This window comes from Lepus europaeus, chromosome 5 (genome assembly GCF_033115175.1).
Source record: "Lepus europaeus isolate LE1 chromosome 5, mLepTim1.pri, whole genome shotgun sequence".
Classification (NCBI taxonomy): Eukaryota; Metazoa; Chordata; class Mammalia; order Lagomorpha; family Leporidae; genus Lepus; species Lepus europaeus.
The window spans coordinates 143473900-143491733 of NC_084831.1; the positions used below are offsets into that span (position 1 = coordinate 143473900).

General features: G+C 42.9%; 1 protein-coding gene across 1 annotated transcript in view; it reads left to right on the top strand.

Moving 5' to 3' along the window:
• The window catches only part of DPP6 (dipeptidyl peptidase like 6), an 889247-nt gene that overhangs the window by 429412 nt on the left and 442001 nt on the right, over nt 1–17834 (top strand). The window contains exon 3 of the mRNA XM_062193815.1: nt 8043–8141. Coding sequence (XP_062049799.1) covers nt 8043–8141 — 99 coding nt within the window. The remainder of the gene's footprint in view (nt 1–8042; nt 8142–17834) is intronic.

The following is a 17834-nucleotide window of genomic DNA, read 5'->3' on the forward strand; positions in this document are numbered from 1 at the left end:
GAAACATAATTCTTAGACTGAAATTTCCTTAAGCAGGATTTTAAAAGGCTGTTACGGGTGAGCATTTGACCTAGCGATTAGGACACCTGTGTTCCGTATTGGAGTCCTTGGATCTGATACCAGCTCCACTCCAGACTTCAGCATCCTGATACTGCAGATTCTGGGAGCAGGGGGAGTAGCTCACCTGAGTGGATGACCTCGATTGAATTTCCAGCTTCCAGCTTGAGCCTCAGCACAGTCCTGGCCATTGTAGGTGCTTAGAGGGTGAACTAGCAGGTGCAAGCACTCTCTTGATCCCTTTCTCTTTTTATGTTATATTGCATATAATGCATGTATTTAATTGCATATAATGTATCATTGTTGTATATAATTGTAACTATACATACTATATACCATAATGTCTCCACCCCAGACTATCTCTCTCTCTCACTCTCTGAGCCTCAGATTAATAAATGGTCTTTTAAAAATACTGATAGAAGGCCGGCGCCGCGGCTCACTAGGCTAATCCTCTGCCTTGCGGCGCCGGCACACCAGGTTCTAGTCCCGTTCGGGGCGCCGGTTCTGTCCTGGTTGCCCCTCTTCCAGGCCAGCTCTCTGCTGTGGCCAGGGAGTGCAGTGGAGGATGACCCAAGTGCTTGGGCCCTGCACCCCATGGGAGACCAGGATAGGCACCTGGCTCCTGCCATCGGATCAGCGCGGTGTGCCGGCCGCAGCGCGCCAACCGCGGCGGCCATTGGAGGGTGAACCAACGGCAAAAGGAAGACCTTTCTCTCTGTCTCTCTCTCTCTCTCTCACTGTCCACTCTGCCTGTCAAAAAATAAAAAAAAAAATACTGATAGACATAATGTTAAAAGAAAATCCACAAGTGAACATTTTCTAGTGGAATTCCAGTATGCCGAATATAATGAAAGACTCTACCTTTGTCTTTCTTACTCATGCTATCTGCCTCGTCAATGCCAACACACAATTTCCTGAAAATACTACATCCACTGACAACTCCAGGCCCTAGCAATTCTCCCTGGCTTGAATGTTCTTGTATATCCTTTATCTTGGCTAGCAGGTTCTTTCTTCAAGGAAATCTTTTTGGAATTTCTCCCACTTTCTTATCCCTCGGCCCCCTTAAATGTGAATACAGCAGGTCCCACCGCTGTCGGCACCATCACTGTTGTATTCTCATCATTGATTTGTTCTGGCTCCCACTGCTCTGTGAGCTTCTGACCGGCAGATCTCAACGTCTTTCCATTTTGATTCCTCAGGGCTCAGCCTTGTTCATAGAACATGGCAGTCATTCTGCTTATCATAACCTCAGGTGACTTTAGAAATAAATCAAACCAGAAGTAAATTAATTAGTTAGATGGTATTAGAATGTGTGAGTACACCATTGAGGTCCAGAGAGGCCAGCAGTAAGTTTATTGAGGTGGTAAAGCTAATCACTGACAAAGTCAAGTTCCTTGGATTGAATAAAGCACTTTTTAAAAAGCTTCAATTGAACTTTTTAAAACACGTATTTATTTATTCAAAAGCAGAGTTACAGAGAGAGAGGGAGAGACAAAGTGAGAGCCAGAGCGAGAGCGAGAGTAAGAGAAAAAGAGAGAGGTCTTCCATCGAATTCTTCACTCCCAAATGGTCACATCTTCAGACTGGCCAGTCTGAAGCCAGGAGCCTGGAATTCCATCCGAGTCTCCCACACAGTTAGGGGCCCCAGTACTTTGGGCCATCATCTACTGCTTTTCCAGGTGCATTAGCAGGGAAATGAATTGGAAGTGGAGCAGATCTGGGACTCAAATCTATGCTCATATGAGATGCTGACATTGCAGGCTGTGGCTTAACCCATTGCACCACAACACCAGCCCCAAGTTTCCATTAATTTTTTTAAAACAATGTAAAGAGTACAGAAGCTTTACAGATTTGACGAAATTCCATTTTAATACAAACAGCACCCTGAGATGGATGAGTAGACAGCCTGACAGATGGATAATTTGCCCCTGCTCTTGCAGATAACGTAGTGTTTACCAGAATACCGCAGTGTTACTGGTGATGCTGGGCCGAGCTGCTGCAGTCACACATTAGCCTTGTACGTTGGCTTGTTCTCAGCACTGCCCTGCCTTTTCTCCTGTTTGTCCTTGCAAATGAAGGAGCTAGGCCCAGTGTTTGTGTGGCTGCGCTACTGAGCCACCAAGGAGATCCCAAAACATATATATATATATATATATATATATATATATATATATATGTTCAATGTCTCCACTATAAACCTTCCCTATATTAAAATCTTATGTGTTAAAAAAATCTTTAAAAGATCAATAAAGTAAAACAATTTTTAAAAATTGAAACATACCTAAGAGGAGAAAACATTTCATAAAATGAAAAAACTACCCTTCCATCTTTTGTGTCTAATGTGTCTTTGAATGGCAGTCTTCCATTCTTTTTTAAAATAGTTATTTATTTACTTGAAATGCAGAGTTACAGAGGCAGACAGAGAGAGAGAGACAGAGAGAGACAGAGAGAGGTCTTCCACCGGCTGGTTCATTCCCCAGATGGCCACAAAGGCTGGAGCTAGGCTGATCCGAAGCCAAGAGCCTAGCGCTTCTTTTCTGGGTCTCCCATGCGGGTGCAGGGGCCTGAGCACTTGGGCCATCCTTTGCTGCTGCTCTCCCAGGACACAGCAGAGAGCTGGATCGGAAGTGGAGCAGCTGGGACTTGAACTGTCCCCCACATGGGATGCTGGCACTGCAGGCGGCGGCTTTACCCATTACACCACAGCGCTGCCCCCTCCCCATTCTTTATATATTGAATGAGTGGATGCTTCAAAATGTGGAGCTAGACTCATTCTTGAATAGTGAATTTTTTTAATATTTTAATTTAAATCTTCATCGATTTTAAGATTCAGTGTGATTTGTGGGTACAATTCTAAGAACAAAATGATATTCTTTCCCTCCTTCCCTCCGTCCACCCTCCTTCCTTCTCCCTTTCTTTTTTTTTTCTTTTTTAGTTTTTGAGATAACATATTTTAAATTTGCACTATAATAAAAATGCTTAATACTTCACTGAATAAGAAGTTTCACAAATAAAAAGCAAAAGACCCCAGTTTAATGGGACTATAGCTAATGGCTATAGACAATAATTGAATGCAAAAATGACAATTTTGTCCATATACAGTAAGTTTTAAAGTAATCACAGATCACCAAAACTATAGTAGTAGCATCCACTATTCTCATGGTTAAGAATAGTGACTTCTAGTCAGATAAAATTCGTTGTAATTATTTTTTTCTGACCATATATTTGTGTCTCAGAAATTTTTAGGTTTTTTCATTGCTAAATCACAGTGTAACTTTATTAATGTTTCATAATATTTAAAATCCTTTTTTTTAAAGATTTTATTTATTTATTTAAGAGGTAGTTATAGACATTGACAGGGAGAGACAGAAATAGAGAGAGAGAGGTCTTCCATTCACTGATTCACTCTCCAAATAGCCACAACAGCCAGAGCTGTGCCAGTCTGAAGCCAGGAGCCAGAAGCTTCTTCCTGGTCTCCCATGTGGATGCGTAGGCCCAAGGACTTGGGCCATCTTCCACTGCTTTCCCAGGCCAGAGCAGAGAACTGGATTGAAGAGGAGCAGCCAGGACATGAAGTGGCACCCATAGGGGATGCTGTTGCCATGGGTGGAGGCCCAGCCCACTACACCACAGCACGGGCCCCTAAAATTCTTATTTATTGTCTGCTTTTTTCATGGAAATACATCCTGTCTGAAGCTGTGTCTTTTTCCAGGGCCACTTTAATCTGGGTAGAAAACCACTGGAGGGAGGGACTTGGTTTGGTTTAACAGACAACGTGCAGCAGCTGGGACAGCTTCACACACACTCTGGTCTCACAGGAGGGTCCCCTTGAATTACATCGTTCTGCAATTTTCAAAAGACATTTGCAGGGCCAGCGCTGTGGTGTAGCTGTTTAAGCCGCTGCCTGCAGTGCCAACATCCCACATGGGCGCCGGTTCGAGTCCCGGCTGCTCCACTTCCAATCCAGCTCTCTGCTATGGCCTGGGAAAACAGTAGAAGATGGCCCAAGTCCTGGGGCCCCTGCACCCACATGGGAGACCCTGAAGAAGCTCCTGACTCCTGGCTTCGGATCAGCACAGCTCCTACCATTACAGCCAATTGGGGAGTGAACCAGCAGATGGAAGACCTCTCTCTCTCTCTCTTTCTCTCTCTCTCTCTCTCTGCCTCTCCTTCTCTCTGTGTGTGTTACTCTGACTTTCAAATAAATAAATAAATCTTTAACAGAAAGACATTTACATACATTATTCATATTTGATATTTAATACATCAGTTAACTCACAAAGGAACACATGACTTTGCTGACAACTTCAATGATTTATAATATTCAGAAAAGAAACCAAATCACAGCTGTAATAACATCTGTGAACCTGAGTCCTTTCTGAGCATTCCATTTGGGGACTCTTTATTCTTATTTCATTGTGCAGTTCCAAAGACATTTTGACAACCGGCCACAGATTTTAAAGCAGAAAATCCAAAGATGGAAAGGATATGGCCCAGGTCAAGCACAATACCAACCCAAGAAGTGAGCGCTGTTTCCACAAACAGAAATCCCTAAGAGAAACAGAACAACCAGTCATCCAAGTGCAAAACCCAGCGATCTGGTGCTACCTGACACGGAAGTCATACACACATGCACACATTAATTATCACTGAGATGACCCCTCACAGCAGCACGGCATGGAACCAATACAGTGAGGACCTGGAGCCTTCAAGGAGTGTGCAGTGATGTTTAGCTTCTTCTATTCCAGGGGCAGGGAAGTAAATAAACATTTTAGTAGATGATGAACATCAGAAGCAAGTTCAGATAGTTTCTTTTTTTTAAAGATTTATTTATTTGAAAGTCAAAGCTGTGCAGAGAGAGAGAGAGAGAGAGAGGTCCTTACTCCCCAATTGGCCGCAACAGCCAGAGCTGTGCTGATCTGTAGCCAGGAGCCAGGAGCTTCTTCTGGGTCTCCCCCAAGGGTGCAGGGCCCAATTACTTGTGCCATCTTCTACTGCTTTCCCAGGCCATATCAGAGAGCTGGATTGGAAGTAGAGCAGCCGGGTTCAAACCAGTGGCCATATGGGATGTTTGCACTGCAGGCAGCCACTTAACCCGCTACACTACAGCGCCGGCCCCAAGATCAACTATTATAGAGTCCCCATATGAGACAGGGGTGATGCAGTTCTTAGTTTTCTGTGGCTGGCTTCTTTCTTTCTTTCTTTTTTTTTTTTTTTTTTGACAGAATGGACAGTGAGAGAGAGAGACAGAGAGAAAGGTCTTCCTTTGCTGTTGGTTCACCCTCCAATGGCCACCGCGGCCAGCGCTGCGGCCGGCGCACCACACTGATCCAATGGCAGGAGCCAGGTGCTTCTCCTGGTCTCCCATGGGGTGCAGGGCCCAAGCACTTGGGCCATCCTCCACTGTACTCCCTGGCCACAGCAGAGAGCTGGCCTGGAAGAGGGGCAACCGGGACAGAATCCAGCACCCCGACCGGTACTAGAACCCGGTGTGCCGGCGCCACAAGGCGGAGGATTAGCCTAGTGAGCCGCGGCGCCGGCCTAGATTTCTTTCTTTCTTTTTTTTTTTTTATTTAACAGGCAGAGTGGACAGTGAGAGAGAGAGACAGAGAGAAAGGTCTTCCTTTGCTGTTGGTTCACCCTCCAATGTCCGCTGCAGCTGGCGCGCTGCGGCCGGCGTACTGCACTGATCCAATGGCAGGAGCCAGGTGCTTCTCCTGGTCTCCCATGGGGTGCAGGGCCCAAGCACTTGGGCCATCCTCCACTGCACTCCCGGGCCACAGCAGAGAGCTGGACTGGAAGAAGGGCAGCCGGGACAGAATCCGGTGCCCCAGCTGGGACTAGAACCTGGTGTGCCGGCGCCACAAGGCGGAGGATTAGCCTAGTGAGCTGCGGTGCTGGCCTGGCTTATTTCGTCTAACATAACAACTTCGGTTCTTCCTGTGGTCACAAACTATAGGATTCCATCCTTTCCATGGCTAAGTAGTGTTCCACTGTGTTTGTCCACACCAGAGTTTCTTTATCCATTCTTCAGTGGAAGAAGTGGAAGTCAAACACACAATTTATTTATGTTTCATGTGTTTATACCTATAGGTATTTTACACAATTTGTGTGTGTGCTTGACTTTTTTAAAAGATTTATTTATTTATTTGAAAGACAAATTTACACAGAGAGAGAAGGAGAGGCAGAGAGAGAGTGAGAGAGGTCTTCCATCCATAGGTTCACTTTCCAGTTGGCTACAATGGCCAGAGCTGTGCCGATCCAAATCCAGGAGCCAGGAGCTTCCTCTGGGTCTCCCACACAGGTGCAGGGGCCCAAGGACTTGAGCCATCTTCTACTGCTATCCCAGACCATAGCAGAGAGCTGGATCAGAAGTGGAGCAGCCGGGACTCAACCAGCGCACGTTTGGGATGCTGGCACTGTAGGCGGCGGCTTTACCCACTAAGCCATGGCACTGGCCCTGATAGTGTCTCTTTTTTATACTTTTTTTTTTGACAGGCAGAACTAGACAGTGAGAGAGACAGAGAGAAAGGTCTTTTTTCCCTTGGTTCACCCCCCAAATGGCCGCTACAGCCGGCGCACCGCACCGATCCGAAGCCAGGAGCCAGGTGCTTCCTCCTGGTCTCCCATGAGGGTGCAGGGCCCAAGCACTTGGGCCATCCTCCACTGCACTCCCAGGCCACAGCAGAGAGCTGGATTGGAAGAGGAGCAACCAGGACAGAACTGGTGCCCCTACCAGAACTAGAATCCAGGGTGCCGGCACTGCAGGCGAAGGATTAGCCTAGTGAGCCGCGGTGCCGGCCAATAGTTTCTTAATAGTATAACAAAAGTGAAGGTGATTTAATGGGCTGCTCTCCTTTGTTTCCTCAGGTCAGACATTCAGATAAGTGTCTTTTCCACTTATAGCAGAGAAGTGGATTTCAGAGCATCTCATGAAGAGAGCCTTTTCTGGGGAAGAGTTAAAACCCATTGGCTTTCACCTCAGGATAAAACAGGATAAAGGCTCCCCGATTTTTAAAGCCTCACATACTGGTGCCATTAACTAAACATCTCCTCTTGGGGTGGATGTTAGTTTAGTGCCTTTACAGGCTTGTCCCAGGTTTGGTTTTTTAATTAATTTATTTATTCATTTCATCATTTTATTTGAAAAGCAGAGTGACAAAGAGAGAGGGAGAGACACACAGATTTCCCATCTGCTGGTTCATTCACCAAATGACTGCAAGAGCCAGGATGAGCCAGGCCAAAATCAGGAGCCAGGAACTGCATCCAGGTCTCCAAAGTGAGTGGCAAGGACCCAAGCACCTGGGCCATCTGCTGTTGCCTTCCCAGGTGCATTAGCAGGGAGCTGGATGGGAAGCAGAACAGCTAGGACTCTAGTTGGTACTGCTGTATAGGCCACCAGAACATTCCCCCGGCCAAGGTGCTTACTTCTAAGAGCAACCGTGAAGAGGAGGCAGGAGGGAATCTCACCATTTTTATCCAGAATGGGTTGTTATTCTGTTTGAATACAAAGTTACCCACTACCCACAGACAGACAAGGACCAGTGAGGACTGTGAAGAATAAATATCTAAGGAGTGTTTTATAAGTCTCTGGATTTGCAACACCCAGTGTGTTACCTGTAGTTAGTGGCATTTGCATGAATCATTGGTTATGTAATATGGCTGAGATCTGTTCTGGACATTTATACCTTCCTTTCTTGACCATTTCCACCTATTGTTCATAGTTGATCTTGATGCAATTATTTGCCTCCAGACCTGTGAAATGGAATCAGTTATATAGAGCGAGTATGGGCGGAAGTGTATTTTACTGGATCACTATCTCCCTAACGTGGTGTTTCATAACAAAGGGTAAAAATGACTTGTTCACCATACCTGTATAGAAATTATGTTCTACCATATATGCTTCTGAAAGGTAGTCAATGTGTTAAGGTCTTCTTCTACAAATTAAAAATATATATATATATCTGTTTGCCTCTTCTCCCCAGCGGAAGATAACAGTCTGTCTCAAAAGAAGAAGGTCACCGTGGAAGATCTCTTCAGTGAAGACTTCAAAATCCACGATCCCGAGGCGAAGTGGATAAGTGGTGAGTGCAGCGCCCTTCATGCACAGGAATAACTTCCTCCCTCTCTGACACTGTTTGATTGTTAGGACCTGGGGCTCGCTTCACACCTTTCTCTGTGCCTGTTGAAGGGGTCCACAGAGCTGCTTCTGTGAGCATCATCATATTACCATTCTAAGACAATAAGTGTCTCAGTCTCACACACACATACAGGCTTCTCCTTTACGGCACTGACTCACAGATGAGCACAGCATTTGCTTTGTGTGGCTCTGCTGAGGATGCTGCCTCTGTGTGTGTCACCTCCTGGAGTCCTTATTTCTCAGACAGGGATGTGAGGCGTTGCCAGGCAACGGGGACCATGGCGAGATGCAGCTGAGCTCTCCTCCCTTCTCCCTGGTCTTTATTCCCTCTTGCGCTCTTGCTTCCCGGCAGATGGAGGAACCAGAAGTCACCACTATGAGTCCTGAAGGAAAGGTGGAGCCCAGGGCACAGATGCAAAGAAATTCACTTCCCTCCTTGGGCTTTAATTTGCATGAAATCTGCATTTCTTGCCTGGGGGGAATTTTTTAAGGATAGATTTATTTATTTAAAGAAAGAGCAACAAAGGAGATGAGAAATAGGGAAGGAAGGAGAGATGGAGGGAGAGAGAGGGAGAGGGAGACAAAAAAGGAGAAGGAGAGAGAATGTTCCATCTGCTGGTTTACTCCCCAAATCACCACAATAGCTGAGGCTGGGGCAGGCTGAAGCCAGGAGCCCAGAACTCCTGCCACATCTCCCATGTGGGTGGCAGGAACCCAAGTACTCCTGCCATCTTCTGCTGCCCTTCCAGGCATGCTAGGAGGGAGCCGGATGGAAAGCTGAGAAGCTGGGCTTTGAGCAGGCACTCCGATATGGGATGTGGGAGTCCCAAGTGCTGGCTTAATCCACTAAGCCGCAAACCTGGCTTCATGGGAGTTTTTAGACAATTAAATATAATAGAACTGGGGCATGAGGCAATATGTGCATAACCAGTGTTTGGTCCATTACACAATCTGGTTCCCCTAACTCGGTCTGAAAACATTTGCATGCATTCACAGAATAAAGGTCAGTGGCCGTGCACCCATCCCTCTTCGGGCTGTGGTGCAGCCTTGGGAGCACCTCATCTCTTAACTCCTTTGCTGTGGTTTGCATTTAGTCTGCACTTCAGTACAATGCATTGAAGATTAGCCATCAGGCCACAGAGCATTTGTTTTTAGATGCCTGAGGTTCAGTTTACATCCTTGCTTTTATAATGAATGAAGATCAGAGAGGTTAGGTGACTTTGGTGAGGTCACAGAACTGCTTAGTGACATGACTGTGGCTGAGGCCTGTCTCCTGACTTACAAGGTTGTGCTCTCTCCCCCATGCTGTCTGGTTGAGTGACAGTGTCGTTGTACTTTTTGCTGTCAAACTGCCTCTGAAGTGTTTTTCATGCTCCCCAAACACTCAAAATTCAATTAGCAATGACTCTTCTTAGTCTCCTATTTAGGGTGATAGCTCCTCTTTTCTCCTTTGCTGTGATTTTATGAGTATTTGACCCTCAGATGAGCCTCGTTAAAAATGAGAGGAGTATTCTCAGTGTGATTTTGAACTTGACCTATGTCGGCATTGTATATACCAAGAAGCAGGAGGAGGTGGAGGGCGAGAAGGGGAAAGGGAAGGGGAAGAAGAAGAAATAATTGAGTATAAATTTATATTTAGAAGCTAGAAGCTTTTCCTGCTCCGCAAATGTGCACACTGAGTGTGAAGTTTTTCTGTGAAGTAAGCGGCTGGTCAGTTCTCAGAGACCAAGCACCATCTGCAGTGTGTTAGAAGTTAATTGTTTCCCCATACTACCTTTATATACCTCCCTACTCTTGCTCCCTAATGATGTACTACTTAGAATGAACAGAGTAACTTTGAAATAATTCACTGAGCCTTTATGATTGCTTTTAACAAATTCAATAGAGAGTTCACTCAACTTTTTATTTAGGTCTAAGTGTTGAGGTCCAAAAAATTACTAAAAATGAATAGGATTATCATGTTTGTGGAACTGAGATGAGATTTAGAAACTGTTAGAACATTCATTCATTCACTAAAAGTTTATAGATCTAAAATGTAGTTGGCAGATTTCTGGGCCAAGGAAGAGTGAATGATTTATCTATGGGACTGATTTGTAGAGGCAGATGTGGTATTTGCCTTCCACCACCACCACTGCCCCTATAAACACCACACTCTCCTCCTTCCCCTCTTCCTTTTCCATCATCATCTCATATCCTCATCACAGCACCATCATCATGATCACCCTCATCCTCATCACGCTCTCATTAGCAGCAGCACTATCATCCTATCATCATCAGAACATCATAATCAAGATCATATTATCTGGGCCAGCGCTGCAGTGAAGTGAGTTAATCCTCTACCTGTGGCACCTGCATTCCATATGGGTGCTGGTTCTAGTCCCAGCTGCTCCTCTTGCAATCCAGCTCTCTGACATGGCCTGGGAAAGTAGTAGAAGATGGCCCAAGTCCTTGAGCCCCTGTGCCTGCATGGGAGATGCAGAAGAAGCTCCTGTCTTCGGATTGATTCAGCTTCGGCCATTGCAGCCATTTGGAGAGTGAACCAGCAGATGGAAGACCTTTCTCTCTGTCTCTCCCTCTCACTCTCTGTAACTCTACCTCTCAAATAAATAAATAAATAAATGATCATATTATCATCCCAACATCATCATCAGAATCACATCATCCTCAGAACATCATTATTAGGGGGATCATAGCATCAACACACAATTATTATCACCACCACCACCGTCATCTTCATCATTGTCATCTACTGGACATTTACCATGTCATAAGCAGTCTACTAAATGCTTTACACATAGTAGGTAATTGAATTCTCACAACTACCATCATTCTCACTTTACAGATGAGGAAGCTGAGTGTTAGGGTATTTAAATAACGATAAATAGTGCAGAGTAAGTAGCTAAATTTCAACTTGAACCTTGCTCTCTATGGTTTCTATAAACTATGTGAAATAGAATTCTGGTCTCCTATCTTTAGTCAGTTTCTTTGGCAGTCTCACTAGCTACATTATATGTATTAACCAAGATTAAAGGTTGTAAATATTTCAGAAACATTGCCATGTTTTAGGTTCTGTATTCTGGCATTCCTTATTCCCGGGAAGCCTACATCAAGTAAGAAAATTCTTAGGTGATAAAGAAAACTGATGTACTCTCTCCAGAGGATGAAACCTGCTATTCTTAGTACACATTCCCACAAAAGTTAAAAAACATATCTCAAATTTAGTATTGGATTTAAAATTCTAGAACTAATATACTTTATTTATCAGGAGGAAATGTATTAGGCTTTAGTTAAGTTTTCCCTGCCCAATTTTTTACTTTATTCTTAATCTACCTTTTCTGAAAATGATTAATGTAACAGCCTTTAAATTCTATAATAGCCAAAAGCATTGTAGCCATCCTTCACATATTTGTTACAGTGTGCAATGTGTGTGTGTTTGTGTTTGTGCAAATGCACTTGGCTATTTCCAACCTCCCCATCATACAACTTCCCATGACTCCCCACTGCTCTTAGAACCAGGGACACCACCTGGCCCTCTAGATCCTCCATTTTCTTGGATTCTTCATGATCTGTTTACTTTTTTCTTAAAGATTTGTTTATTGTTTATTTGAAATGGAGAGTTACACAGAGAGAGAGAGAGAGAGAAAGAGAGAGAGAACTTCCATCTGCTGTTTCACTCCCCAATTGGCCACAATGGCCAGAGCTGGGCTGGTCTAAAGCCAGGATCCAGGAGCTTCCTCTAAGTCTCCCATGTGGTACTTGGGCCATCTTCTACTGCTTTCCCAGGTGCATTAGCAGGGATCTGGACTGGAAGTGGACCAGCTGAGAATCAAACCTGTGCCGATATGGTGTGCTGGTGCCATAGGCAGTGGCTTTTTCTGCCATGCTGAGCACTGGCCCCAATCTTTTTCCTTTTAAGCATCATCTTTTGACTGCCTTCCCAGTCTTCTGTTAACCTTTCTCGACCTGGACATCTTTTAGCATTTCAAAACCCCATCTTCTTTTTCCTGATGGTAGTTCTTACATAGGATGTTTCTTCTGCTGATAACATTCCATATCTTGTATCCACTTATGATCCCCACTAGTCACCAGCTCTACCTAACACCTTTTTCCTTTAGATTGTTCCCTGTTACTCTTCACACCAGGCTTTTCAGCACTGTAGCAACTCTTCTAACCGTACACTCTCATATATACTGGACTTACCCTTGTGTTAAATCTACCTAGTATAATTATTTATTTATTATCTGCCTTTCCTTCCACATGTAAACTCTACAAGCAAAGGAGTCACTTCTGTTTGCTTACTGTCGTATCCCCAACACTAGCAAAGTACCAGGTACATGGAATCTGCTAGCACTTCTAAATGTTTTCTCCTTTCATGCTTAAATAACCAAGTCATAGAGATAAGGATAGATGCAGTACTTCACAAAAAATTTGGAATTTTTAAAAATTATTTATTTATTTATTTGGAAGTCAGTGTTACACAGAGAGAGGAGGAGAGGCAGAGAGAGAGAGAGGTCCGCCATCTGCTGGTTCACTCCTCAATTGGCTGCAACTGCCGGAGCTGCACCTATCTAAAGCCAGGAGCCAGGAGCTTCCTCTGAGTCTCCCATGCAGATGCAGGGGCCCAAGGACTTGAGCCATTCTCCACTGCTTTCCCATGCCATAGAAGAGAGCTGGATCAGTTGTGGATCAGCCGGGACTTGAACAGGCGACCCATATAGGATGCTGTCACTGCAGGTGGTGACTTCACCTGCAACGCCACAGCTCCGGCCCCAGAAATGTTTTCTGATGAAGTTATTTTGATCAGATACCTGAATGTGAGAATTGTACAGATGAGCTCTCTGTGGGAAAAACCATTTCAGACAACGTGGAACAGCAACTATAATGGGCTTGATCCTTAGCACGTTCAAGAACCATGTTGAAGCTGGGAGAGAAAAGCAAAAGAGGAGATCAGAGTAGATACTAGGACAAGATTATGCAGGGTCTTAGGAGATGAGGGTAGTATTGGGCATGAGGTAGAGTTAGAGAAACCAAGAAGTTGCGTTTGACCTGTTAGCCCTGAAGGTTTTAGGATTGTGTCATTACATGGTTCAAGCTTAAGCTTACATAGCACATCAGTTATTTGTTATTAGTCTATGTATTGAATGTATATTATAATAAATTAGAAATTGTAGAAAAGCAAGATTTTTTAAAGATTTATTTATTTTATTTGAAAGGCAGAGTTACACAGAGAGAGAAGGAGAGGCAGAGAGAGAGAGAGAGAGAGAGAGAGGTCTTTCATCCACTGGTTCACTCCCCAGTTGCTCGCAGTGATCGGAGCTGCACTGATCCGAAGCCAGGAGCCAGGAGCTTCCTCTGGGTCTCCCATGCAGTTGTAGGGGCCCAAGGACTTGAGCCATCCTCCACTGCTTTCCCATGCCATAGACGAGAGCTGGATCAGAAGTGGAGCAGCCAGGACTCGAATCAAATCAGTGCCCATGTGAGATACTGGCACTGCAGCTTGTAGCCCACAGTGCCAGCCTGCAAAATTTAATAGACATTAAATATCATCCATAATCCTTCCAAATAGAAATTGCCACTATTAAATTTTCATAAATACCCTTTCAAATATTGTAATATATAGTTTAATACTAACTAATTGGAAAAACATTTATAACCAACATCCTAAGTATATGTCCCTATAAATATGTAGGGATTTCTATTTTCTTTTTAATATCTCAATATTATATCATGATATACATGTGCCTTAATTTGGAGAGTCTTCTCATAATCAAAAATTTGGCTTTGATTGGAAAATGACAAACATAAAAATCCATCATAATGATAAATCAATAGAATGGACCAACTGAGCAATGCTGATGATGGTTCCAGGATGACTTGGGGATATGAAGCCTGGATGACAAGAACTGTGATCCCACTGATGGGGGACCGATTTCTGTGATGGAATAATGAGATTAGAGCAGATGTTTGTGATTGATAACTAGGCAGAAACATTCTTTAAATATTAAGAACTGCAGAGAAACCAGATGAAGTCAGAGCTTCTTGGAGAACTATGGGCAACATGGGACATTGAGATGCTGCTTGGAGCCTCCCAGGAGACAGAGAAAGAGGAGACTGAAGGAGATCTGAGGCATGTGGTCAGTGGAGAGTAGGAGAGCATCCACCTTGCAACATCAAAGAAGACCCAGGGAAACAGCGGGCTGGTAGCTGAGTGCAGCTCTTGTGATCCCACAAATCTACAAAATTTGAATAACTATTCTTGCACCAGATCACCTTCACAAGACCTAGTGAAGCTAGGTGAAAAGCCACAGAGAAGAAAAAAGAATTAAGAGAGCTTGCAGGAACTTCGAGACAACATTAAGAGCAAATATTCAAGTTACTGGAATTCCAGAGGCACTTAAATATGCCAGAGATGTAGAAATGTTCTTTAAAGAGAAAATTACAGAAAAAGAATCCCCAACCCAGAGAAGGATCCAAATATTCAGGTACAGAAAGGTTGAAGGTCAACGGGCAGATTCGACTCAAGGATGTCTACACCAAGACGTTTTATAAACAAGCACACCCAAGTTAAAGACAAATAGAAGTCTGTCAAATCTGTAAGGGAAAAAAGAAGAGGGCGGGAGAGAGAGGGAGAGAGGAAGGGAGGAAGGGAGGGAGGGAGGGAGGAAGGGAGAGAGGAAGGGAGGAAGGAAACACAAAGGTGGCCCAACTAGCCTGACAGTGGCTTCTCAGCAGGAGTCTTACAGGCAAAAGAGAGCAGGATAAGATTTTCACAATATTGAAGTGAAAAAAAAAAAAAACCTGCTAACCAAGAATATTGTACTCAGAATAGTTATCCTTAAGATACAGAGGAAAGATAAAGACATTTCTGGAAAAAGAAATGCTGAGAGAATTTATCACCACCAGACCTGCAAGTTCTGGTGGTGCTTGAGGGGGTTCTTCAAACTGAAAGAAGGGAGGGAGGGAAGGAGGGAGGAAGGAAGGGAGGGAAGGAGGATCTGTAGAAAGAAAATATTGAAAGGTAAGATCAAATAGACAGAATGCTCTCTCTAATGGTATAAGCATAGTATATAAACCTTTCATATCCTTGGTGTGAAGACTAAAAATCCAAACAGCTGCATTAATGCTTTTTTTTTTTTTTAAGATTTATTTATTTATTGGAAAGGCAGAGTTAGAGAGAAGGAGAGTCAGTACACTCCCCAAATGGCCCCAATGGCTGGAGTTGTGCCACTCCAAAGCCAGGAGCCAGGAGCTTCTTCTGGGTCTCCCACATGGGTGCAGGGGCCCAAGGACTTGGGCCATCTTCTACTGCTTTCCCAGGTTATAGAAGAGAGCTGGATTGGAAGTGGAGCAGCTGGGACTTGAACCAGAGCCCATATGGGATGCCGACACTGCAGGCAGCAGCTTTACCCGCTACACCACAGGGCTGGCCCCTAATGTGTTTAGAAATAAGCTATGCAGAAGATGTAAAAGGGGCATCAGCTATTCAAAATGTGGGAGGGTATGGAGTAAATGTAAATTTTCTGATTAGAATTTTTCATTTATTGTTTCTATCTCTATCGAATGATAAATCTTAAATTATTCCCATGTCAAATAAATTGTTTTAGCCAAAAAATATTTTTATGTTTCATGGTAACCAGAAATAAAATATAATAGGCACACCAAAAATAATCAGCAGCATACCAAAGCACACTATAAGAAAAAAAGTGTTTAACCCCAAAGAAAAGTTTTAACAGAGTGAGAAGGAAAGGGACTACAAAACAGTTAGAGAACCACAAAACAACCAGAAAACAATAATCAAATGGCAATAGTAATACTTTACCAATCAATAATTGCTTAAATGTGTAGGTGAGTGAGTAGATTAAAAAAAAAAAAAAAAAACAAGACTCAACCAAATGCTGCTTACACAAAATTCGCTTCACCACCAAAGACCTGCATAAGCTGAAAGTGACAAGATGAATAAGAAATGCAATGCAAATGGAATCCTAAAGAAAGAATAGCCATACGTAGATAAAAAGCAGTAAAGTGATATAAGAAAGATTATTATATAATGAGAAAGGAGTTGACCTCATAAAGAGATATAACCTTTGTAAATATGTGTAAAGCCAATGTCGAAGTACCAAAATTATAAAGCAAATATTAATAGACCAAAGGGAGAGGTATAATCCAATACAGTAGCAGTAGAGACTTTCCCCCTCTTTCAGCAATGGACACATCATCCAGAAAGAAAACCAAAGAAGCAGGTAAACTACCCCCAACCAAAGGGAGTTAAGAAACCTCTGCAGAGTACTCCACTCCACAGCTCCAGGACACGTGTGCATGTCTTCATCACATGGAAACTTGTCCAGGGTAGATCATATGGTAGGTCACAAATAAGTCCCAACAGATCTTACAAAATTTAGGTAGCACTGATATCATTTTCAAGCACAATGCAGTAAACTAGGAATGAATAACTAGAGAAATTTTGGAAGCCATACAATACGTGGAAGGGTAAATAATTCAATCTTAACACAAAGGAAGAAGTTAAGAAACAAATTTTAAACTGTCTTGCAACAAATGAAAATGAAAACACAACTTATCAAAATCCATGGGATACAACAAAAGCAATACTCAAAAGGAAATTTGTAGTAATCAACACCTACACCAAGAAGCAGAAAGATCTCAAATACATAATTTCACCTTAAAGAACCAAAAAACAAGAACCAACTAAACCCCAAATTAGTAAAAGGAAATAAACAATAAAGATCAGAGTATAAAGGATTGAAATAAAAAAGTAAAGTTTAAAAAATCAATAAAAAGAGCTGATTCTATAAAAATACAAACAAAACTCACAAGCCTTAGCTACACTAAAGTAAATAAAAGAGAGAAGACTGAAGTAAACAAAATCAGAGATGAAAGGAGGGATTTAACTGATACCACAGAATACAAAGGATAGTGGCAGATTATTATGAATAATTACAGACAAACAAAGTTAATAACCTAGAATGGGCAAGCTGGAACTGTGGACCTTACCACAATTGAATCATGAAGAAACAGAATACCTAAACAGACAAAAACTAAATAAAATATTCTCTGGGAAACAAAGTATCTCCTGTCAAAGAAAGTCCAGAAACAAAAGACTCCACTGCTGAATTTTACCAAACATTTAAATAATAAATACCAATTCTTAAATTCCAAAAAATAACAAAGGAAAGAATTTTTCCAAACTTTGTCCATGAGACCAGGATTACCCTGATAAGAAAACCAAACTATTACACAGCAAACGAACAAAGCTATAGGCCAATATCCATTATGTGCATAGATGTAAAAAATCTTCAGCAAAATGTTAGCCAGAATCCCACAGCACCCTGAGAAGTTTATTCACCATGATCAGGTGGGATTCGTCTCAGGGATGAAGGGAAATTCCAAAATAAGCCAATCAGTGAGCATGGGATACCGCATCAAGAGAATGAAAGATAAAAGCATGATAAAACCATTGCAATAAATGCAGAAAAGCCCCTTGTCAAAATTAAACACTGCTTTATAGTAAAAACTCTGAGCAAATTAGGTATTGAAGGAACATACCCTAACAAAATAAAGACCAACATCATACTTAATCAGGTAAAACTGAAACATTTTTCTCACGATCTGGAACACGATA